This window comes from Hoplias malabaricus, chromosome Y, assembly GCF_029633855.1.
Source record: "Hoplias malabaricus isolate fHopMal1 chromosome Y, fHopMal1.hap1, whole genome shotgun sequence".
Classification (NCBI taxonomy): domain Eukaryota; kingdom Metazoa; phylum Chordata; class Actinopteri; order Characiformes; family Erythrinidae; genus Hoplias; species Hoplias malabaricus.
In genome coordinates, this window is record NC_089820.1 from 70,691,127 (window position 1) to 70,717,514 (window position 26,388).

General features: G+C 38.3%; 2 protein-coding genes across 4 annotated transcripts in view; both read right to left on the minus strand.

The window, feature by feature from the left end:
- The window catches only part of LOC136678613 (tRNA selenocysteine 1-associated protein 1-like), a 37,610-nt gene extending 24,579 nt beyond the window's left edge, over positions 1–13,031 (minus strand). For 2 of the 3 annotated variants that reach the window (XM_066656663.1, XM_066656666.1), the window contains exons 1-3: positions 12,752–13,025; positions 9,536–9,633; positions 6,638–6,737 (exon numbers count right to left, since the gene is read on the minus strand). In XM_066656663.1, the coding sequence (XP_066512760.1) occupies positions 6,638–6,737; positions 9,536–9,633; positions 12,752–12,787 (234 nt within the window). In that variant the 5' untranslated portion in view covers positions 12,788–13,025. Of the gene's footprint in view, positions 1–6,637; positions 6,738–9,535; positions 9,634–12,751 lie in introns of all 3 variants that reach the window. The other variant, XM_066656664.1, reaches the window with a different exon arrangement.
- An 8,324-nt stretch (positions 13,032–21,355) lies between these two features.
- LOC136679379 (small ribosomal subunit protein mS22-like) lies at positions 21,356–24,880 on the minus strand. The gene is made up of 8 exons (XM_066657874.1): positions 24,740–24,880; positions 24,276–24,430; positions 23,485–23,649; positions 22,945–23,088; positions 22,783–22,866; positions 22,126–22,271; positions 21,898–22,006; positions 21,356–21,575 (listed from the first exon to the last, which is right to left on the minus strand). Exons 1-8 carry the CDS (start codon positions 24,855–24,857, stop codon positions 21,486–21,488), a joined length of 1,011 nt encoding a protein of 336 aa, XP_066513971.1. The 5' UTR covers positions 24,858–24,880; the 3' UTR covers positions 21,356–21,485.
- Between the last annotated feature and the right edge of the window lie 1,508 nt (positions 24,881–26,388).

The window sequence follows — 26,388 nt, forward strand, 5'->3', positions numbered from 1 at the left end:
AAAATAAACCAGAGAATTTCCCATGGAAACCAAATTGGCATGCTTATGAGACAAGCAGCACAAAAAGAGGCAGGGGAAAGAAAAGGAGGAAGAGGGCAAGGAACAGGTAGAGGACACAGAAGATGTGGCTTCAGAGACTTCTCTCAATACAAATGTATACAAAACTGTAACGCATCGCTGTTAATTGTACTGAGAACCAACCAGCAAGAGAGACAGTTTGAGGAAGAGGAGGCATGAATCATACAGGGATCAGAACATACGCCACACACATCTGGATACTGGTAAAATTGTTTTAAATTATACAAATGCTTCTAAAAAAAACCCTCCATCTTGCCGACAACTGAATTACAAATTGCGGGCCAAATGGTAACTTTTTTTTAGCTGACACTGCGGCTAATTTCTGTTCAAAAAACAGGGGCCTTACACCCTTAACCACATTTATCAGGCAGGTGGAGTTATTTTAATGGAATCTTACATGGACAAGCTTTGGTGTATACCATGCAGGAAGTGACACAACCCTACAACATGCTTTCCTTCTATCATCAAAATGCCCTGTGAATCTTTTAACTAGGGAGCTAATGTGTAATGTGACAATGTGTTAGTCTCTGTAACCACCGTATTTGCTGGAGAGCAACGGGTGGGCTGCACAGTAAAATTAACCTCAGATCAGAGTCAATGGTTTCAAGGGGAGGTACCTCATTTACTTAGCAAAGGAAAAAAATTAAAAAAAAAAATGGAAAGACATGTAAAATTTCATTAAAAATCAATGATTGGCAACCTAGGGAAATTGAAATTTTGTCAAATTGTAAATTTGTCATTCTCAGCCCAAGCTGAAGTGTCACTTTTGTCTCAACAAATCACCATCACTAACGAAGCAGATTTTCTAGATACCATTGAACCTTGGCTGTGGTCCAAAGGCAAATATGATGTTGGTCTTATGAAAGGAGTTCCAGAATTAATAATCACTCCAAAAACTCCACATCCTCTGAAAAAGGAGGTCACAGCTGGAATAGACCCTGTTTTCAACAGTTTTTTGGAAAGAGGGATTATTATAGAAGGTCTGGAGTCACCATGTAGAGCTCCAATATGGCCCGTAAAAAAAAAAAGGAAAACCGTAGTAGTGGCACTTTGTTCAAGACAGTAAACAATCTGTGCAAGCAGTAAACAAGGCTATTCATGTTTGAGCATCGGAAGTTCCAAATCCACAAACTATTGCGAGATGGGTGCCAGAAAATTCAGTGGTTCTCAGTGATAGATTTGGCAAATGCTTTTTTCAGCTTAAAAGTGCACAAAGACTCTCAATTTTGGTTTTCTTTTTCTTTTCAAGAGAAATCATACACATTAACACTTGTCCCACAAGAAAACACTGAGTCACCATCTTTTTTCAATACAGTCCTGAGGGATAACTTAGCTAACTTTCCTCACAAATGAGGGATAACTTAGAAAGTAGATTCCAAATTATGCACAAACCTCTGCTCCATTAAATGACATGGCACACAAAGATTCTAACAGCCTCATCCAATGTAACCTGGACCCCCGAAGGGAACGAGGCATTTGTAAATCTAAAAATAACCCTTCAGAACCCACCAGTTTTATCTCTGCATAATCCAGAAAAATCTTTTGAGCAATTTGTAGATGAAAAACAAGGCTGCATGATTGTTTCACTTACAAGGACACAGAAACAAACTTCAACCAGTGGCCTATTTTAGTGGGCAGCTAGACACAGTAGCTCAGGGTTATCCCTACTGCTTAAGAGCAGTAGCAGCAGCAGAGAAGGCTATCAGCTTTTGGAGAGATATGCAAATGTTCCACATGCAATGTCCATAATCTTGCTTGAAAAACAGACATCACATCTTAGTGCAGCCAGGTAGCTTAAATATCACACATTATTTACAGAAATGCCAAATGTTACAGTAAAAAGGTATACAGTGTTGAACCCAGATACTCTCCTTCCCACAGAACAGGAAGGGTAGCCCCATGACTGTCTGCACACACTGAACTTTGTCTGCTCTCCACAACCTGACCTGAAAGATGTTCTAATGCTGATTTAATTCTCTATGTAGATTGATCCAGCTCCAAAGACTCCAAGGACGTGACAAAAAAGGGGTTTGCTGTTGTTACACTAACAGACACTTTGCCTACCTTCCAGTTTTTCAGCACAGGCTGCTGAACTAGTTGTAGTGAAGCATTGGGTAACACAAGAGCAGATGCTGCAACTTAAGAATGCAGCATCTGACCCTGGGGTGTTTTAATACAAGCCACCATTGTTGAACCTCAGGATATTACACCTGAGGAAAATCAAAAAACTAGAACAGCTAAAGATGTGAAACCATGGGTGTGCGTTTAATGGGAAAATCTGGTTGGGGCCAAACAACAAACCATGTCTACCCTCCTACTAATTTTCAAAAATGGCCCATGGATTGGATCATTGTTCGAGGGGAGGAATGGTAGATGCAGTAAAACAACAGTGGTTTGTAAAAGATTACTCAGATTACTCAAATTACCCTTTTGAAAAAAGTGTCTCGCCTGTCTGAAGGTAAACTCGACAGGAGCCATTTCATATGAACACACACGGACATCCAGAACCTGACCTGCCTTTTGATCACCTACAAATGGATTTGTAGCAAATTTTGTTAGCAAAATTTTAAACACACATCAGCGAAGTAATTGGCATGCCACTACACAAACAATCACCCTATGAGTGCAGGGGCAGTAAAAAGAGCAAATGGCACAATAAAACAAAAACTGATTAGAAATGGGGCTAAATTGGGTGGAAGTCCTGCCACTGGTGTGCATGAGTATGAGACGATTACATGCAAAAAAAATCATGCAACGTTGTGTTCTGTTTTGTCTGTTGTGCACAGGAGGATGAAAGAATCTCTACCAAGCCCAGCTTGTGAAACCTGGGGATTGGATCCTGCAGATTGCTGGCAAGGACTGTTCCAGGTGCTTCTGACTACTCACACCGTAGTGAAGATTGCAGAGAGGGACATGTGGGTTCACATCTCGTACTGCAAAAGAGCCCCAGCCCCAGAATAGACACAACAAAATCACCATGGCAGGAAAAGTTTACATCTTGTTCAACTTCTCCAAGGTGACAACATTCATCGTCGCCTGCATCACCCTGAGAGCGTCCATCTGGTTGGCCGTGAAAATATGCAGGGAAGCAAAACCTAAGACTACAGAAAGGTTCATAGACCCACAGTAAAAATGTTTACTGGCAATATGTGAACTTCACAGTGAAGACAGCTGGTAATGCAAATGACACGTGCATTGTATGTTCACTAATGCCCCATTCCAGTACTGATCCTTTTGAATCAAATGCTTGCAAATGCTCTGTTAGATTTCAATTCTTAATACTTGTATGTATTTTCTCCACCACAGTATAATGTTATAATGTTCGTACAATAATGTTAACATATATATATATATATATATATATATATATATATATATATATATATATATATATATATATATATATATATATATATAAAAATAATCACACGAAACCACACCATAGACACAAACAACAAAAGACCTCAATAAGTTCATACATGAAGGGCTGCCAATTCTACCTGCCTGTGCCATTGTAGTGTGTAAAAAACCAGGAGGGGGGGGGGCATGGAAATGTAAACAGGAATCTGTTCTCCAGTGATAGAGCTGTCAGTCATGCACCTTCATTAGTATATTGTACTAGTGTTGTCACATTACCAAAATTATGATTTTCGATACAATACCAATACTGAAATGATACCATGACAAAAACATAAATCATCAGGAAAAGTAATGGAATAACATATAAATCGGACACAGAACATAAAATTCCTCATTAATAAAAAAAAAAATCAATCTTCATCTGAGCCTATGTACAGTGTAAACTACTTTATTTGTAAATGTCATTTTTACAACTATTAGTTTGACTAAATAAAAAAAAACTACATGTGGTCTTCAGAACACAGAACTATGCAATAAACATGTATTGAGTCATTTATATTTCGTAATATCTAACCAGTCCTGGGTTTGTCCTTCATCACCATGAAGTGCCTTACAGAGTTCATGCCATCAAACCAGACAATCTGCAGTTCAAACAGAGTTGATAGCTTAAAAACTGTGGGCCTACTTGTATAGAAATTGCTAAAGAAAAAAATAAAAGGGGGACAAAACAGACTGTAAAGCAAAAAGTGCGCTTAGCAAGCAAGCATCACACCATTAAACTGGACAATTTGGTGTTTAAACAGAATCGATAATACGAAAACTGAAGAGGTTAAGTGGGAAAATTTTTGGCCGAAAAATAATAAATAAGGTTTATAACAATAACCATAGTACAGAGCGAGCTACAGAGATTAATTTTCCTCATATTAAGGCAGTTTAAATGTTTTATAAATAATTTGTTTGAAACTAGTGAATAAACTAGTTGGAAACTAAATCAAGAATGGGTGTGTATTTAAGCTATAGAACACGAGACACTGTGTGTGTTCTATTGATTTTATACAACAGTTTGGGTAATAAATAAAGTATGAAATAAATAAACATATTTGAAACCAGTTTCACAGCTCAGTTTATAAGATTAGTAAATCCTTCCACCAATTTATAGTTTCTCAACAAGTAGCTTTTTGTTACGTAACAGCAACTTGACTGCGCTCACTACCCAGGCTGGATCAGCCTCAACTCAACATTATAGTATCACTAATTTGCAGAGTAAACTGCCCAGACTGCTAATCTGCTGACTAAAACTACTTCAGATAAACTTGCTCTCATAATTTATCTATCCTTGTTGTGCTCAGTTGAGCTACAACCATCGCAAATTTCTGCATGTTCCCTTTGTATTGCACCACAAGTAGTGAGGTAGTTTAAATTTAACCAGCTTAACAATGCTTTATAATTCTAATATATCATATGCACATTTTTTTTTTGGTTGAAAAAAAAAAAAAATATATGTCTGTGTGGGTTTCCTCCAGGTGCTCCGGTTTCCTCCCAAGTTCCAAAAACACACGTTGGTAGGTGGATTTGTGACTCAGAAGAGTCCATGAGTGTGTGAGCGAATGTGTGTGTCCCTTCTGGGTGTGTTCCTGCCTTGTGCCCATTGATTCTGGGTCCAAACCCACCACGACATTGAACTGGATAAGCGATTACAATGAATGAATGAATGAATGAATGAATGAATCTGTTATTTTGCCTATAGAAATATGATCAATTAGTAGATTTTTCCAGTGACTAATAGTAATGGAGTTTCTTGATTTCCATTTTCTGAGGATAGTTTTCTTGGCAAATGAGCAGAACAGAGATTTCCTTTGCTATGTTGATTGTTGATATGACTCCAAGCAGACAATTATATTGATATGGGTGTACAGTGTGACATTGCACGGATGTAGCTATTTGTGGTGTACATATTTCAGAAGCAGTGAATCTCATCTTAAACATCTTTTGTCCAGTGTAGCATGGTCCGTGATTAATTTTATATTGTACAGCTTGTAGATGGGTATCAGATAACTTGTAGAAGTTATTTTTGCATATTTTTACATTTACATTTATGCATTTGGCAGACGCTTTTATCCAAAGCGACTTACAAAAGTGGATCTAACATTCGAACTACAGCACGAATTATACAAAATACCTTACATTAAGTGCAATATGCCAGGAAGTAATAAGTGCATTAAAGAAAGACATTCAGTGCAAAAAATACTCTCGGAAGAGCTGGGTTTTCAATGATTTCTTGAATGCAGAGAGGGTTTCTGTTGCTCTGATAGTGCTTGGAAGCTCGTTCCACCAGCGTGGTACCAGAGATGAGAATAGCCTCAACTGACCTGTACAGGGGGTTGGTCGTGTTAGTAGGCGCTCCTTTGAGGAACGGATCCAGATGTCAACACTAGGGATGATGCAAAGATCATTTCCCAATTGTTTGGTTGGTAAAGTCAATTTTGGATCTGGTTTTGGTATTATCAGACGTTTATGTGAGTATATGTTGATAAAGTCAGCAATTGAAGGAGCTACAGTCGTGTGAAATTGTTAGGACACCCCATAAAAACCTTTGTCTTTTTGAACATTTTAAACATGGACAGATGAGTTTCATTTTAAAAATGAGTTGAAATGAGTTTCATTTGTAAATTTTATTTAACCAAATTGTACATTTCTTGTGAGGAAAATGTTAGGACACTCCTACATTGGACATTGGAGGAAGCTGTCTTCATTTAAACCTCAGTTTGATTTGCCCTTAATGGATGAAGTGAGTGGTATCACAATGCCGAGATCTAAAGAGATATCTGTGGCCTTCAGAAAGAAGTTTATAGATGTATATGAGTCTGGGAATGAATGGAGTGTTCATTAAATATCAATATTTCTGCAGTGAAGCAAATTTATTTCCGTAAATTAAACTTCATTTGGGAGGGTTTCAGCTTTCATATGAGTTATTTCTAAAACCAATGATGAATTTAAATTCAGGTTATAAGCTTTTGTTTCCACAACATGGATAAGTAACAGAACTTCTGTCAGGGCCTGTGTGTATGTGTGTTTATTTATATGTTTATATATATATATATATATATATATATATATATATATATATATACACACACACACACACACACACACACACATATATACATACAACAACGAGATCATAAATCTGGTGACTTACAGGATTTGATCCTGGAACTAGCTTCCCATTGAGCCTCTGAACACATCGATCAACACTGGCTTCATCTGCCAATTCCACGAAGCAATATCCAGCAGAGCCTCTGGAGAACAATTAAGAAATGCAAAAAGTAGTATCCACAAATTAAAGACATCATACAAAAAACAAAATAAAAATATGTATATGTGTTTTAAAAATAATTCAAAGAATAAAGTACTTCAAACTGAAGGGACATATACATCAAACAAGCCAAAACACAGAACACTCCGATATGAAGAAAATATAATAAATAAATAAAATGCATTCAGAACCTGCTGGAGATTTTATTAATGCTTTTAATGTCCTCTCCCCACCCAGTCTCTTACAAACACATACAATGTTTGACCATTTTAACTCAAAACTAAATCAACTCTTAAAATGTCTAATCTTACAAATTTGGAGCCTAGAAAGTTGCAACAAACTTCACAGGACTGCCAAAAACCACAATAGGTTGTTCAAAATGCTTCAGTGAGAATACTAATGTCTACAAGGAGTGAGCATATTAAATCCATTCTAACATCATTATATTGGCTGTGGAGTTTTCTTTTATTGTTTTTAAAGCTGTTAATGTTAGCACCTTAAAATCACTCTGAATGTCTGACACTATGTTCCAAATCATGTTCAGAGGTCATCAAATGATAGTTTGCGAAAGTGACTATTAGCAGCTTTAAAAAGGCAACAATTTTTTATATTTGCACCTATATAGAAATTACTAGGTTATTTAGATATATTTGGTTGTACCCACAGTATATATAAATGATTTAAACCTTATATATATTATTTAATGTCTAATTGCCTTTTTGTGCTTTTCCACTTCATATATATTGATACAAACCGGATTCCAAAAAAGTTGGGACACAAATTGTGAATAAAAACTGAATGCAATGATGTGGAGATGCCAACATCTAATATTTTATTCAGAATAGTGTGGCATCCCCCCTTCTTCTTACAACACTCAACAGACGTCTGGGGACAGAGGAGACCAGTTTCTCAAATTTAGAAATAGGAATGCTCTCCCATTCATGTCTAATACAGGCCTCTAACTGTTCAATCGTCTTGGGCCTTCTTTGTCGCACCTTCCTCTTCATGATGCGCCAAATGTTCTCTATAGGTGAAAGATCTGGACTGCAGGCTGGCCATTTCAGTACCCGGATCCTTCTCCTACGTAGCCATGACGTTGTGATTGCTGCAGAATGTGGTCTGGCGTTATCTTGTTGAAAGATTATTGTCCCTGAAAGAGATGATGTCTAAATGGGAGCATATATTGTTCTAGAACCTGAACATAGTTCTCTGCATTAATGGTGCCTTTCCAGACATGCAAGCTGCTCATGCCACAAGCACTCATGCAACCCCATACCATCAGTGATGCAGGAGATCATGATCATCCAGTAGAGTTTTACGGCCTTGACCCTTACGCACAGCAATTGTTCCAGATTCTCTGAATATTTTGATGATGTTATGCATGGTTGATGATGATAACTGAAAATTCTTTGCTATTTTACGCTGGGTAACACCTTTCTGGCATTGCTGCACTATCTTTCTGCGCAACAATGGTGGAATTGATGATCCTCTTACCATCTTGGCTTCAGAGAGACACTGACACTCTGAGAAGCTCTTTTTATACCCAATCATGTTGTCAATTGACCTAATTAGTGTTAATTGATCTTCCAGTTGTTCGTTATATGCTCAATTTCCTTTTTCCAGCCACTTATTGCTACTTGTCGCAACTTTTTTGGGATTTGTTGACACTGAAATTTGGAATCAACATATTTTTCCTTTAAAATGTTACATTTACTCAGATTAAACTTTTGATCTGTCATCTATGTTCTATTAGGAATAAAATATTGACATTTGCCACCTCCACATCATTGCATTCAGTTTTTATTCACAATTTGTTTAGTCTTTTGTTTGAGCTCAGAAGAAATTTGGACCCCAACCTCTTTGTACTACATAGGATACACATTCTGTCTGAACAAAGTGTTAAGGATACACTTTTGTGAGTCACTCTAGATAAGAGCGTCTGCTAAATGCTATAAATGTAAGTGTACTCCGTTAAAAACAAGCACTGTTCCTAAGCAACATGAGGGCGAGGCATAGCCACTCCATTCAACAAAATATGTTCATGTATATATTCAGGGGTTTTTAGTTGATTAGAAATACTTACATTTCTGTCCTCTTTCCAAAGGGACTCTTACTCTATAGGAGAAGCTGCAGGAAGTATAGGGATAGCTTTGGGTTGTGGTTTTAGCCTTTAGCTCAAGAAACTGGCTGAGTACCATTAACTTAACAGAGCACTGTATCGTTTCGTTGGATAATTTAATAAAACAGTGATAGTGAACTTTAGTGTTCAATTCATAAATCACATATGTGAGCAGTATTTGTAACAATCTTTCCTTCACCAGTGTAATCTCTGGTCAGTGAGATTTTGCAGATTCAGCACATGCCTGAATTCAGAATATGAAAGATTCTGCAGGCATGTCTTCATTCTGAATGTCAGTTACTGATAAATTGATGATAATAAAATGATAAGTTGGGGTAGCTGACATGGTGGATTTTTAAGAAATTGGCAACATTATGTCCATATGATTTGATGCTAACCAGGATGGTGTGTGTAGTGCTCATGGTCTGCAACCATGAAAATCTTCAGATGAGGAACAAATCATAAGATAGCAACAGTATGCTGAGGTTAGGTCTTGGCATTCAAGCTGAAGCTTAATTTTACTAATGTGCCAATTACCTAAACAACATATTGTGCCAGTGGACTTAATGTTTTCATTCATCTGTGTACATTGTAATATTTCAAAGGCATCAACAAAGATGGAAATGGTGATATAAAAATTGATAGATGTAATGTGGTCATACCCTGTAACTCGATGTGTGATGATTTTAACACCATAGGCGGTCTCTCCCATAGTGCTGAAAGCTTGCTTGATGAAGTTTTCATCCATGTATGGGTCTAACTGTAAAACACATTAGGGTGGCTTTTTACATACAAATAAAATACATTTTTTACAATTAAATCACAGACTAATTTACAGTAATTAAGAAAAAGATGAAACAAGCTCACAAACACAGTCACCCCCTAAAAACACTAGATTCAACTACAGAGTAATATGTATTATATATTTGGAGAACCATTTTATAATTGGTATGTACAAGTGTCAAGGACATAACACTTTTCCACAGAATTGCTTATGGTCTTAATGAAATATCCATGACCTGCTTTAGTCAAAACACCTCAAGGATCAAATAAGTCAAATAGCCCTGTTCAGCATGACCAGTTTAAGCACCTGTTCCTTTATATGAGAATGAGCAAAGGGTTTCCTGCAGTGCTTTACAGTTAGGGTGGCTGCCTTGACAACATCGCCCACCCCACAGCAAGTCACTTTTAGAGGCCAAAAAAGCCAGTGAGTTGGCAGCAGTAAGATCACTGCAAGACATTTTCAGGAACCCATATACACTGTAGCAATTCTTATATGGTTTTCATGCATGAGTTTTGTCACACAGGAAATGAGTAAAATGTTTAATTACACTCTAGTTTCTTCATCCAGTTCCAGACCGAATGCACTGGATAGCAGTGTTTTTAGTGACATAACGTAAGTTGAGTGATATGAAGGTATTTTTATCTCCAAATGGCTCCTTTGCAGACCTGACATCATGTTAGAAAATTTTGTCTCATATAAACAAAACACAACAGAAGAAAACAACAAAAAAATACTTAAAAATATCTCTAAAAAAACCTGAATCATTCTCTTTGCCACTTCAGAGCAAATTAATATGAAATTATACAACAGTTAGGTGCGGTAATGACACACTGACAGGTTCAAAAGCGTTCTAACTGTACTGATATTTCACAATGACAGCACTTTTTTCACAACCAGTGTATTACTCCGCTGTGCTCATTACATTTTTCACCACTAAATAAACTTCATGTTTCACACCAGCAAACTTTATTTAGTTTAGTTTTAAAATAACAACATGGATAAATAATCACATACAAAATTTAAACATGTAAGTTTAAATTTTTCTTGTAAAACTAAAGAGTTTAATTCAACACAAATACAAAAGACATCAGTGTAGTTAATAAAAAACTAAATGCACAAAAAAAAATAATTAATTAATGTAATTAACCATGCATTATTGTTAATTTGAAAGAGTAAAAATAAACTATAAACTAACAAACTAAAACAAAATGAAATGACTTGAGACAAAGCCAGGTTAAGAAAACAAAACATACAATAAGAACAACAAAGAGAAAAATACAGATACCAGTAGAGAGCCCATCGGAGATCACATCAAAAGCGACGTAAGCGACACGGCGACTGAAGTCATTAGTTTTCAGTCATGTCAATGTTGTGATGCTTTTGTGAAAAAATAAAGACTATGCCCTTACACTGGTTGATGTTCCTTTCAAAACATGTTTTGTTGGTCATGCAATTCAGTACTGCACTGCCTGCCCATGTGTTGCTGGACACACCCACCTGCCTGCTGCACAATCAATGTTGAGTGATTTTATCACTTGCAATATGTATGCACAGTTAGTGAGCTGAGGCTGATCCAGTCTGGGCAGTAGAGTTCATTACTGTGACATAGCAACAAGCTGCTGGTCGAGGAACTATAATTTGATGGAAGTATTTACTAATTTAATAAGCATATTTGACGCCACTTTTACAGCGCTGATTAGATTTAATAATTCATTACCTTAAAGGTATATAAAAGTAATAGAACATTCAAGGCCTTTTCTTGAAATAACAGCACAGCTGATATGGACTACAGCACTCACCTTCATCTTTTGCTTGCTGCAATACATCCATGCTATTACTTCCCAACAACACACCCCCTCATGTTTTATTGCTTATGCATACAGATAATGTTTTGATGAAAATTAATCGTGAGGGTCTTCATTTCTGATCAGAAAATGTCAAACGCTTTACTGCATTAACTGCAAATATTTTAATTATGGTTGTGCAAAACAATACTCAACATATTGTTCGTCTTAAGTCATCCTTCGTCTATTACTTCTTGTCTGGCTAATTCCCCCTACAATTTGAGATATTGATGCCATTCCAACTGGAATTCATGTGTCTACCGAGGTGATATGGGACTGTATAAAGCTTTTGAATACATACACTTGTTAGCCCCTTACACTCCTAGTTCCCTTTATTTTTCCTCCTTCCTAACTGCTCTAATTTGGTCAATCTTCAAGCTATTGCCACCAAAATTCACAAGATCACCTACAAACATTATTTAAACTTTAAATGGTCATTTGAAATTGTATTAAATTATAGGTTACATTTGAGCATGTTTGGCACTAGAAGCAAATGAGCTCCACAGAGTGCAATGTAAACTGTCCGTGTATGAGTAGTCGCTGCTTGTTGTGTATTAAATTGCTATAAAACAATCAAATTTTGCTCAGCTCTTGCATGGCCTTGGCATCAAGTTTTGGCACAAGTGCTCCTTAGGCGTGAGTTCACTCCCATTAGAATGCAGTGAGATGTGACTCGTGAGACAGCATACATTAATGTCAGCTTTGCGAATCTGACGTCATGTTATCCACTGGAAACTAATGACATTCCCTTTGTAACGAATATTGTTTTTATTTAGGGGCATTAAACCCACATAGCATATGTATCTACTCACTGTAACAGTGTTATTTTTTTATAACAAGTCAGCGAGTAGGACAGAGAACGTAAGAACTCGGAGCACGAAAGTAAAAAATAACAACTTGTGATAAGGAAAACAAAATAAGGTATGAATATTTAAGCGTTTAATTACATACATGTAAACATAAAACAACGGTGGATATATTTCCAGCTGGTTAGCTAGCGCTGTATACTTTAGACGAACTTAATTTAGCCAAGGGTTGGCAAACCACGCAACATCAAGATTTGTTCTAGAAATAAATACCGAGCTAACCGCGATCACATTTTAGATGGTTACTAACGTAGCTAACTCACAATTAAAATTCCAAATGAAACCATTGGGGAAAATAGCTAACACATGCTAGCTACAAACCATCGCTAATAAGACCCAACTCTTTGGGTTCTAATAAGAACATTGTACAGAAAGAATACATACATCACCCATCCACAGGCTCGTCATTCGGTTAAACATCTCGGCGATTCAAAATCTGTCGCTCTATAAAGACTGAGACTTCAGGAGCGGTCCGTTTTGAATCAGAACACCTGAAACTATAGAATTATTAAACTTCCTCTTGCTGCACTGAGGTCAAAACATGGCCGTGCCCGGATACACTTCTAGACCAACTGTTCTAGGACATGCACTAGATTTAGTTCAGCACCCCTAGCGTTGAGGCATGTAGGGTTGCTGCCGAATTGAGAAGCCTCTCGCTGCACATCCAACCCCGCCCAAATACAACTCCGCCCCCTGCTTACTTCAGACGCTACACCCGAGAAGGGTATCTCTGCAGTATTGATGGGAATTTCGGCTCTTTTTGGGGAGCCGGCTCTTTTGGCTGCTCTTTCGGCTCCTAAATGGCTCTTTGTTTTACCATTTATTTCCACTGGTACAGAACAATATTACCTACATTTTACATGAATATATGGACAAAATATTATTGTTCAATATTAAAAATAATAAATAGTGTTGCAATGGCCAATTGTTTTATGGCTGTCTTGTAATAACTCACTGATTGCACTCACATTCAATTGTATTTAAACACCTTAATAAAAAAATCACTTGTAAATTCTGAAATACAGCCAATGGAACCCAAAAGGTAGGTATTACAAAATAGCTTATTAAATTAAATAATCATCCATTTCTGGGTAATAAAATAAACAAATACTCTGCAAAGTGCAAAACAGCAGCATTCAACAGTAGCGATTAAAACAACCACAACTGTCAACAAACATTTAACTGACTTAACATTTTCTTCAACTATTTCTTGGAAGGCAGATTGACATTCAGGAAAAACCAAGTGTCTCAGGTTGGATGGTTGGAGCTTGCTTGTTGTTCTCTGATTGGTTGAATGACAAGCCTTAGAAAAAAATGGCTCGGTCTTAGACGGGAACCGGCTCTCATCGTTCACTTACAAGAGCCGGCTCTTTGAACCGGTTCGTTCGCGACCGACACATCACTAGTTTCTGCCCACTTGCTGGTCTGGCTTTCACAGCGGGAAACTTGCAAAAACTCATGCATTTTGTAAAATTATGTGAAAATATGAGAGTTGTAACCGCAATTACTCATATTGTGATCATATATGAACAGCAGCAAAAAGAATAATGTAACTTGAACTAAAAATAAATGCATATTTTTAAATAAAATAAAAGAAATAACTGATAAAAGACAAAGATAGTTTTGTAACAAAAAAAAAAATTCAGTGAAAATTACACATGCTGCACTTGAAAACCACGCATTTCTGTGTCGCATAGAGGTGGGTTCGAGACCCGAGAAACACTGATTCACTAAAGTACTGTAAAGTATTCTATGTTGCCTCTTCTGATATAGTATATACCAGGGGTCGGCAACCCGCGGCTCTTTGATCGTTCTGATGCGGCTCAGCTTTTGAAAATAATTAATGAATATTTAATTAAAATGTATTTTATTTTAGTTCGTTCATTTTCAAAATGTAATTCTATGAAGATTATGGTGATCGTGTAACATCTAAAATATTTTATTATTTAAAATATTTTGTCGCTCTTAATTCACGTCACAACTTCCACTGTGCGACACCCGTCAGTGTGCGGTTTCTTGAACTTTTTGACAGCTGACTGCACGGCGCCAGTAAAAGGATGACGGCGCGCAGAGAGAGGACAGCATTTTTGTTTGCTGCCAGTGGATAAGTTCGGCATTTTTTTTCCATTACCACAAGGACTCAAATAGACAAAAATTGAGTATTTTACTTAAACTTCAACCCAACGTCTTTTTTTCGGAGTTAAACATGTTTTGTTGCATGCAGAAAAGTTATTTCATTTTCTCTGCAGTCGTTCATTGATTTCATAAATGTAACACAGTGTAGTTTGTTTATACAGAGCACAAAGGCAAAAAAAAACCCCTGTTATATGCAGTGTTATTTCATTGAGAATTTCAAAAGGGTTTTGTGGCTCCCAGTGTTTTCTTTACTGTGTGAAACGGGTCCAAACGGCTCTTTGAGTGGTAAAGGTTGCCGACCCCTGGTATATACCAACACGATATCATCTTTTTACATACACACACACACACACACACAAATGGTACAGTTAAATTTAAAGTGCCAGTTGTACACTCTTTTTTCATCCTTTGTTTGAACAATAACATTTTTTTTTACTTCTGACGTCCTTGTCACACCTGCTTCCCAGGACTCCATATCCCAGAATGCACCAGACAGTCCCATGATTCTACACCGTTTCACTCACCGGAATACTAATCACGCACACCTGTTTATCCCCTTATATAAACCTCATTCACTTACTATTCCTTGCCGAGACGCTTTCCTGCATACAAAGCGGTGTCTAGTAACCTTTTTTATACTGATTATCCTGTTGACTACCTCCTGTTCGTCTTTACGGTTTTCGTATTCTGTCGCGCCCTTTTGGTTTTGTTGCTACTCTCCGGTTTTTGGACTCTTGTCTGTTCTTGACTACGCTTTTGGTTCTTCATTGAGGTACTGTTTGCTTCCGTTTTGACACTCGGTTGTTTTTGTCTTCTCCTTCTATATTTGTTTAATAAACTATTTTGACTGTGATCCGCAAGTGTTGGCTCTCTGTCCGGTCGTGACAGTCCTGTAGTAATTAAACAGTTTAGAGCAGGTGAGAAAACTGCTTTGTTTATGCCATAATCTCACACTTTAAAAAAAAAAAGCATATCTATAAGGGTTCTTTAGTAAAGAAAACAGTTTTTTAGTAAAAAAAATGGTGCCTTTTGTTACAAGTTTGAAATAATAGAACACTTTTTTTTGTGCGGTATAGAACCCTTTTCTAAATGTTGCTATATATAGCCATCTACAACACAGTTTCAATAGCCTTTCCATCTTTATAACACGTGTTGAGAAAAGGTATGGCGCGGCTCCTTAATTTTAGGCTTGAAAATGTATTATGTGTTCTAATTTTCGACATAAATCACCTTAACCCATATATTTCCAACATCTAGTATATACTGAGTATGTTTTGTGCAATTACATCATTGTTTTATATATTTTAAGTGTTTACCCTTACGCACGACTGTGTCCGAGGTGAGTTGGTATCATTTAAGGTGGAATGTGGTTATGTTTTTTGTTGACTATAATTATCTTAAATTGGTACTTGTTGACAGTTTAACCATCTTTTGTGCACTTTGTGTAGACAAGGAAAATAAATGCTCCACATTATGATGTGTGCGTGTCAATTCAATCCAATGGCGGAGCAAATCTTTGAACAACATAACACAGAAGTAAAGCTTGTGGTGGAATTTTATTGAAATGATTCATAATAAACTAAAGGGATTGTTAGTTTCATCTATATCAGCAAAAGTCATATGCTTGTGTGACTAACATTGTTTTCCCTTGAACACTCTGAAGGCAGCAGGCTTATGTATGTGTCAGAACTGTGTGCTGGCATATCTTGACCTTCAGTTCCCTTCCTGTCCGTACTGAGTTGAGAGAACTGAAGCTAGTTGAAACGGTCTGGAAGGGGACTCTCGGAGCAGAATGTGTCAGAACATCACAGATAGTTAGAAACAGAGGGAACACCTGCGTAATATAACTTTGTTTATGGCCATATGACACAATGGAATGATAGTTATTGTATAATTAGAGAGGGGCTAGGGGTATAAAGGCTTTTTGAGAAACTGTTCCAGGGGAGAAGGATATTAGAAGGGTCTATGCATTGCATTTAGTTTGAGTCAGTATCAATAGTTTGTCACTTTGATACTGACTCAGAGACTCAGTTTTTCATTTGTCACAATTTTCCACCACAAGCTTGATCTTGTATTTACAGGGTAAACCGGGATAAGAGTTGTCCACTATATAATCCAGCCCGCTCCCTGTTTCAGTGTAAGAAGCAGAGAACAACACTTATTTTGTGTGTTTTTTTTTTATTATTGTTTTATGAATATACAGGGGTTAGACAATAAAACTGAAACACCTGGTTTTAGACCACAATCATTTATTAGTATGGCCTCCTTTTTTGGCCAGTACAGCGTCGGTTTGTCTTGGGAATGACATATACAAGTCCTACACAGTGTTCAGAGGGATTTTAAGCCATTCTTCTTGCAGGATAGTGGCCAGGTCACTACGTGATGCTGGTGGAGGAAAATGTTTCCTGACTTGCACCTCAAACACCCCAAAGTAGCTTAATATTTATATCTGGTGACTGTGCAGGCCATGGGAGATTTTCAACTTCACTTTCATGTTCATCAAACCAATCTTTCACCAGTCTTGCTGTGTGTATTGGAGCATTGTCGTCCTGATACACGGCATCACTTTCAGGATACAATGTTTGAACTATTGGAAGCACATGGTCCTCCAGAATGGTTCGGTAGTCCTTGGCAGTGACACACCCATCTAGCACGAGTATTGGGTCAAGGGAATGCCATGATATGGAAGCCCAAACCATCAGTGATGCTTCACTCTGGTCATGCAACAGTCTGGGCGGTACGCTTCTTTGGGGCTTTTCCACACCGTATCTCTCCCAGATGTGGGGAAAACAGCAAAGATGGATTCATCAGAGAACAATACATGTTTCACATTGTCCACAGCCCAAGATTTGCGTGCCTTGCAACATTGAAACTGATGTTTGGTATTGGAATGAGTAGCCCGTGTATATTGACCCTGTGGAGCTCCTGACTGACAGTTCTGGCGGAAACAGGAAAGTTGAGGTGCACATTTAATTCTGCAGTGATTTGGGCAGCCGTGGTTTTGTTTTTTGGATACAATCCGGGTTAGCACCCGAATAACCCTGTCAGACAGCTTCCTCTTGCGTCCACAGTTAATTCTGTTGGATGTTTCGTCCTTCTTGGTGGTATGCTGACATTACCCTGGATACTGTGGCTCTTGATACATCACAAATACTTGTTGTCTTCGTCACAGATTCACCAGCAAGATGTGCACCAACAATTTGTCCTCTTTTGAACTCTGATATGTCAGGCATAATGTTGTGTGCATTGCAATATTTGGAGCAAAACTGTACTCTTACCCTCTGCTAATTGAACCTTCACACTCTGCTCTTACTGGTGCAATGTGCAATTAATGATGATTGGCCACCAGGCTGCTCCAATTTAGCCATGAAACCTCCCACACTAAAATGACGTGTTTCAGTTTCATTGTCCAACTCCTGTATATATGCAAGAAGATGCATTGTGTGTCTGGAATGTACTCACAAAAACATGTAATTTAGATGCACTGAATTGTGAGGGAGTTATGGGAAGTGTAAGAAATTACAGAAGGTACACTAAGTACCCATTAAATACACTTTAAAACAGTAATGTACACCATAAAACCTGTGAAGATATGCAGTAAGTGCCGGGAAAGTACACGTTAAGACGTGGGCTGTATTATAAAGCGTTACCAGGAGAAAAAAAAAAACGTGCAAGCAGCAGTGTAAACAAGTAAAGATCACAGTATCAGTATAGTGCAGATAACGCTAAAAAGTGGCAGCATAGACTTAAGTACTGACATCTCAAAATTACGGTAAAATGTAATAAAGCACAGTAAATGATCACGATACAAAATGCTGGTCAACTTCTAGTTTGAATACTGGCCACCAGTATAAAGCAGCATTTACTGTATTTTGAACACGAGACCATCACCACACCAACTTAACCACAATCCAAATTGTTTATTTATGTTGGGCAGAGATTTTTTTAAGGAGTAAACAACACTGAAACAACAACAACAGTGGCTGGAAGACACACTTATTGAAATCACATACCAATGTGAGAACGTTGGTTAACTACAGATGAGTCTTGTGAGACTTATAATTCTTGAATTATTGTTCTGTTTTGTTGCTATGGAGTTTGTCCTCTAAAATGGCGAACACTACCCACCATGCAATGCGCTATTACGTAGTTGCCCATTCTCTATTCACTGTCACTATTTCCAATGTTATGGGCTGAAACATTTAGTTCAAGCTCTAACGTTGATCCAACATTGTCGAAATTTCAACATGAACCATAATGATGATTCTGATTCAAAATCAACATTGTTTCAACAACACTTTGCTATCTGCAGCACAGGACCATATTTGTACATAGCTCAATGTACCTTGCATTTTGTTGTTATCACATCATGTTATAACCAGCACAGAACCATATATGTACGCTGCTCAATGTCACTTGTTGCATTTCTGAAACATTGTACAATGACCAGTAGATGACCAATTATTAACGTTGATGAATATCCTCAGAATGTCGTGACTTTCAAAAACGTACAGTGGATGTCCTCTTCAAATCAATTTTATTTGTATAGCACTTTTTACAACTGATGTTGTCATAAAGCTGCTTCACAGAAATCCAGTAAAGACAAAGTTTTGACATGAAACGTAAAGAATGTAAAAATCACCCAGGTGAGCAAGCCAGGGGCAAAGAAAAACTCCCTCCGAGCTGAGGAAGAAACCTTGGGAGGAACCAAGGATCGCAAGGGGGGACCTATCCTTCTCTGGTCAATCTGCTGGTGATAATAGTTAGGAGTGCATGAAAACTTCAAAATATGGTGGGCAGCTAGTCCAAGGCAAATGGCAGTGGCTGAAGCATGGGCAGCTGATCTGAAGTGTGGAGCAGGAGCTCGACAGTCAGTTATCCATCAGTGTCCAGCCATACAAGTGGGCGGTTGTTTACTCTGAAAAAGGTAGAGGGATGGAAATGATCTGGAATTGGAGTCTTGATCTGTTTGGGTGTATGCAAAGCAGAGTATGTGAACATTTCCAGAGTGTGGCTAATGACTCCGGCAGATCTGACTATAACAGCTTAACTAAAAGGAGAGAACCAGAAGGACACACAGATGCGTGAGCATCATGAAACATTGGCATCCCTCTGCTCCACTGTCCAAAAACCTGAGTGATCACGTGCAAACAGTAGGACAACAGCACCAAGTTTACTATAATTCCCTGTGTCCATAGACCCCTGAATCTGCTGCGTTTATCTAAAGAGGAGCATTAACTACCAAAAGCTAAACTGAACAAATGAGTTTTCTGCCTAGATTTGAAGAATGAGATTGTGTCTGAGTCACAAACATTTTTTGGAAGATCATTCCAGAGTTGGGGTCTTTATATATATATAAAAAAAAGCTCTTCACCCAGCTGAGGCCTTCTGAATTCTGGGAACTATTAAAAAGCCAGTACTCCGTGATCTGAGTAAGTAATATCTTGAAGATATACAGGAGCAAGCTCAGGGCTGTCACGCCTTCTGGTGAACCGACTCTATATCCTAAACCCAAAAACTCCACTTCCCAGAACTCTTCTGTTACATGACTTCTCCAGCCACCCGATTGACCTATCACAACTCCAACTCTCCTGAGTACCTGAGTATTGATTGAGTACACCTGTAGTAGACCCTTTAACTCTTTTGGACTTTGATACTCTTTCTGGTTTCGACTATTAGGACTGCCTCTAGTGTTTATGACTGTGTTTTTGCCTACGTGTTCCTGTTTGCTGGTGTGTTTACCCTTTGCGTGTTCAAGACTACTCTGTTGGATTTCCCTTATCATTAATAAACAATTTAGCCTCTTTTGTGGGTGTGTTCTTGTCTGAAAGCGTTACATAGGCTTTATATGTCAATAATATAATTTTGTAATCGATATGGAATTTAGCAGGCAGCCTATGAAGTGAGAACTGAGCTGATGCTCATATTTTCTAGTTTTAGTCCGTTGAAGTTTACTTAAATTTCTGCTAGTGCATCCTGACAGTAGTCTAGCCTAGAAGTAATAAAGGCATGTACTAGTGTTTCTGCGTAGAGCCTTGTGGATTTCCAATTCTTACTTCAGAATAATTGGAAGATAAATCATTTACCTTCATGAAACTGATCACGTTCTGTTAAGTAAGATTTGAACCATGATAGGGTTTCCCTGTGATTCCAAACATGTTTTCTAATCTTTTATCGAAAGTTTATCGAAAGATAGCACAGCTAGCCTTGGTCATGACGAGAGTTGTTCAGTTCCATCTGTCTGGTTCACCAAACTGACCCACTGCTTTAGTGTAAGGTTAGGACTGCCCACTCAATTAACATACAGGTGCAGAAATGTTCAAATAAATAAAGTAAAAATACAGAAAAAGCCCAAATAAATGTTGATATATGGAAATGTATAGATAAATTAAAAACATTTATTTTAAGTGTGCTTTTTCATGCAAAACACACCATGCTCCCTGAGCCAAGGTTTTACGCTTCCCAGTAGTGAACCAAGGTGGGATTTTTTTTTTTTTTTTTTTTTTTAATAAGCTGCTACAAGGCTCATGAGGGCCAGAAGCTTAATCTTAGGCTTGTTTTAATTTCACTGGAGAAAATCATTGGCCATCGAGGGTTTAATTTCACACCGACAAGTTAGCGCCAGCCAGCAGGTGCATGTGTTAGTCTTAAACGACAGTGTCTCAGGCAGTGAATTCTTAATATTTAATAACCTTCGGCAAAAGCTTTTGGAGGATCTTAAATTTTCAAACGTCTAGTTCCTCCCCTCCCTCCTCCTCCTCAGTGGCTTTGATCATTTCACAACACAAGCATTTAAAGATGCAGAAAGATGATTTAAAGAAACTTAAATTCACATTAACAAGAAAATCTGCACAGTTTATTAACAAAGTGTTGGGAAATTTACAACAATCATTCATTTAAAAAACTGGTAGTTGGTGACATTTCTAAAACAATATACAGTGAGGAATTTCTCCGCACTTCTGACATCGGTGCGGTTTTCTGTTCATGCCGAGCTCAGTGCCATCTTCTTATTGTAAGATTTTAAAGCCAGTTTAATGAATCCTGCTCTCTGAGACTCTGAATCAGCAAAAATCTAAGAGAGAAAAAAAACACAAGTTAATTTGATAAGAATTCGATAATTTGGTATGATTTTGAACTGAGGTCACTCGTTCCGGGCTGATGCTCTCTGTTCAAGATTACTGCAGTTTTTAGCCTTTCTTAAACAGTGGGGTCGGAGGCTGTGTCCCACGGACGTGTGGGAGATGTCACCATGTTTCAGTGCGGTCAGATTACCAACCAACCTCAAACCTGGGACTGTGTTCACAGTGCATTATTAAACGTTGGAGAAAGTGTGGTGAAGAAACTCCGAGCATGCTGTTATGTTTGGCGTAGTAAACCTTAGGGCAGTGTTTTACCTTTAGCAGCTCGACTCCACTGGTGTTTTGTCTCTGAGCCCGAAGAGCCGAGTCGCTATGAGGATGCAGCAGATTAAAGAGACGCACCAAACACACAGCTTCCTCAAACCTGTGATCACAACACACACCATACATCAGCACAAAACACACAAGTCCCCACACACACAAATACACTACAAACACCCCCTTCAGACGTAGGTATTTGAAAGTTTTCATGTCTATACTCACCATTCTCTTTGCAGCATTTCTAACAACAGACCATCAGCTCTGCGACTGCAGACCAAATACCACACCAGACCCCCAAAAAAACGAGTGGAGCGGAGCAGGTCGTATTTCCCATTGTTCTCAATGTCTTCATAAGCCATCACATGGACCTGTCAATGAGAAACAGAAATTTGTGTGGGCACTGATTGAACACCAAACTTTAACCTGTCAGGAACAGCATCTGTTGTTTCTGGAAAGCTTTAGGCAAGATGCTGGTGTTAGGATCTGGTGCATGGAGACATCAGAAATTTACTGAGCTCAGGTTCTGATGATTATATTTTGTCCTGATCACAAAAAGCCAGCACCATTCGTGCCAAAGTTACTGAACTGTGTTCCATCACTCCAGAAAAAACAGGTCCACAGCCCAGTGTTCAGGGGATTTATACCCTTCCAGCCCAATATTAGCCTTGAGCATGATAAGCTTAAGCTTATATACAGCTCCCCCAGTGCATCCTATTTCACTTCTTAATTTTCTGAAGATTATAAAACAGTGAACTGACACCTGAAAAACTGTTCACACTGGGGGTTTCTAAAAGTATCTGAGTTTAAGCTAAATATTAGAAAGATCTCTCTGATCTGCAGATCTCTCAGAAAAACAGCAGAACCGTTCTCCACACGTACCCTTTTAAAGTCTGCAGAGTCTGGCTCGAATTGGACCAGGCAGTGCTTGAGAACCTCCTCATGTCTGTTCTGTTCAAATGCAGACTGGACATAAAAAAGTGAAGTAATTAATTTAATTTCACTTTATTTAATACATTTAGTGCAGTTTTCCGTGTTCTTCACCTTGAGGTTTTCCTCCTTAAAGATAGGTGGCGCTGTGTGCTTGCGCCCCTCTTTGGGGAAGTAAACCTGTATGAACCTGTCTCTCTCTTCCCATGAAGCTTTTCTCAGGATCCCTCTTGGCTCTCGCACCAAAATAAAACGCTCCTAGAGACATAGAGCGAGTCAGAGAAAGATGGAGAGGCACACAGGGGCAAAGGGAGCAAGAGAGAGAGGCAGAAAGTGAGATAGACAATTAACATTTTATACATTAGGAAAAAGTACCACTTTTTTATTATCAGACAAAGTAATTGAAGCAATACAGATATTGCTGATAATATATAAAGTACAAATTTTCCATATTCTGAATTTTAAGAACAGTAATTTTATTCAGCTTTGAAACTAGAGCACTCATAGGAAATAAAATTCCTCTATTAAAATTATTGTACTTTTTTCTTTTAATACTGTGAATAAAATTCAATTGGATTGAGCATAATTCCTGAGTAGGCCCCTCACTGACCGCGGGGTCTGACCGCAGGATGTCACAGTGTGATGAACCCTTACTCTGTGAGGAGTGCTAAAGTTGATGTCGGTAAAGACGTATTTGGCTGTGTCACTTCCTTCAAGCATTTTATCTTCGCTCAGAATGTCCTGGATGGGCTTCCTCTCGTCTAACACAGGGGGAGACTCCAGTAACTGCTTGGCATGTTCCTCCACTCTGTGTATGGCCTGTAACACACACACACACACTACTAATAAACAAACTGACATTAGACCTCGTCTGATTAGTGAGATTGTTGCTGGAATTGTTACCGAGTGCATGATGTTTACAAGGCATTTTTACAGGAGGCACAGCTCTGTCTTCTCTTTGAGATTTAATCAAGCCATACCAGCCCCTGCACCCCCTCTCCCCTCAGGGGCCCTGCACCTCCCTGAAAACGGGAATGATTTGTCAGTGCACTTCACACCTCTAAACAAGTAATGGCTTTCTTTTTCATTTCACCTCTTTCTCCCTCTAGTCTTAGTCTCTCTGACAGGAAAATGAACAATCCAGCCTGAGAATGCTCACCTGTTATTTATTTTATATTAATTGTTTATTAATATTTTATATAGTTTATTCATTGCATTTTGTAGTGGCATCTTAACTTTCTTAATTGTATTATTGTGGTTATTTACTGTAGTTATTTGAGTGTGAGAATACACAATCTTTAATTATTAATATTGTATATTATTAATATTCTTTTTGTAATCCAAATGCAGCTAAACAGCTGATCAAAAGAAAAAATTGTTTTGTAAAAAGGAAAGATGGAGATGTTGAGTGTGAGAGTGGGATATTGACTCGAGGAAGAGCTCACCTCCTGCAGCTGAGCGTCCGTCAGGAGTTTATACTTCGGAGGACTGAGCTCCTGTTTAATCGGCTGAAACACTTTATTCAGGTCCAGACCTGTGATCCGGCTCAAAATGTCCTGGACTTCAGGATCTGTGAACTTCACTCTGTCAGCTGGTTCAGCTCCGGGACCAAGAACAGGACAAGGCACATGGAACACATTGGGACAGGACAAGAGGCAGAGGACACAGAAAGCAGTGAAAACAGAATCAATTAAATTCTACTTAATTAATAAGGATATGCGGTTGCAGACAACGAATTAATGAGTTAATAAGAAGTATAATGTCTTATATTTACTGCTTAAAAGTTCTACAAACGTGTTAATATTAGTTTGTTCTTCATACATGAACTGCGACTGAATTTAAGGAGCTTGTTAATGTGGAATGGAGAAATTCGAAGAGAGCCGCAATGTCAAACGGTTTATTTAGTCACCTAAGCGATCCCCCGCCACCGAGCCGGCCCCCTGTCCCCCGGCCACCTGAACCTCGCCTTTACTCCCATACATGGCTCTGAGAACACGGATACCGACACCGGCTCCCGTTCTGAACATGCGGACAACGCCAAACCGAGACGCCATCGCTACAGCACAGACTGCTCCTTCGGTTGATAGTGGTTTGTGGTGCTTTAGCGCCCCCTGCTGGACTGGAGCGGGCAGCGCCTGGGTCGTGAGGGCAGTGTGCGCGTGTGCGCGCGTGTGTGTATCAAACTTTTCATCTCAGAATGATTTAACCCATTGTCTGATTCGAGGTCTTCCAGCGAAGGGGTCTGCCTTTCATCCCTCTGCACTCAGCTCTGGCCCATGTTTGTGAACATTATGAAGATATTCCCCCTTTGTTGCCTTGTCCCAGAGTTCCAGATCCTAATGTCCATTTTTACAGCTCAGTGCATGGTTCCAGAATTTCAGTGTAGATTTATTTTGAGCTTGTCCATCTCCCCCTGCATGTGCTGGCACCCACCAGAAGCTAATGATCATGTCAGACACAGTTTCCAAACTGAATAATGACTGGTTGATCTGTTACATATAATAATTTATTCTACACTACCAGTAATATCTGACTGATTATGGCATTCCAATTTTCTGTTTGTAATATCTTGTTTTTAGCCAAAATGTACCTTAGTTCATCCTGGGGTTTTTTAACATCAACATTTTTCCAGCTCCTTTCTGAACAGAAGTGTTGGTTTCTCTGTGAAACTGTAGTGTTGCGCTGTTTTGTTACAGGAAACTGTGCTGGTCAGGACATTCAGGAAAAGTATTCTGTGTCTGTTTATTGTGTTTTCTGCAGAGTTCAGAAATGAGTGAAACGGAAAGGGTGTGTGTGTGTGTGTGTGTGTGTGAGCAAAATCTTTTCAAGGCTTGTTAGTTTGGGTATTTTCTGTAATGCTGTATTCACTGAGCAGGTGAAAAAGGTGATACAAATGTCTAAATGATGATGTATGGTGATAAAAAGTAATACATAATTATAACAATAATAATAATAATAATAATAATGATAAGATGAAGAAAAAAGTTTATATACTAATATGTATATTATATATTATCAAAGGTGATAAATTGTGACAAAACAATAGATACATGCTGATAAAAGGTGATTTCAATGATTGTGGGGAAATGCAGCTCTAAGCTCAGTGTTTTTGAAAATGGAACATAGAAATAAACTACTCATGTACATGGCTAAAGTTTAACTTGTCTGTAAGTTTTTATTCACTGTTTGAATTACCACAAAAACTAGTTTTTACCTTGAGTTGTTTAGTTTTGTGGCAGTGAGTGTATGAGTGAATATGTGAGTGTGTGTCACCCTGTAGAGGACTGGCGCCCCATCCAGGGTGTATTCCTGCTTTGCACCCGATGATTCCAGGTAGGCTCTGGACCCCCCGCGACCCTAAATTGGATAAGCGGTTACAGATAATGGATGGATGGATGGATGGATGTTTAACTGTGTTGCACTTTCAGTAATGCAGTTAGTCATCTCACAAATCTGGAAACATTTCCACCTTAAGGAATCAGAAACAGCAAAAAATATGTAAATGTTACCCACCTTTGGAGCGGGAATAGAACAATCCTTATTTTCATTTGTGCTTTT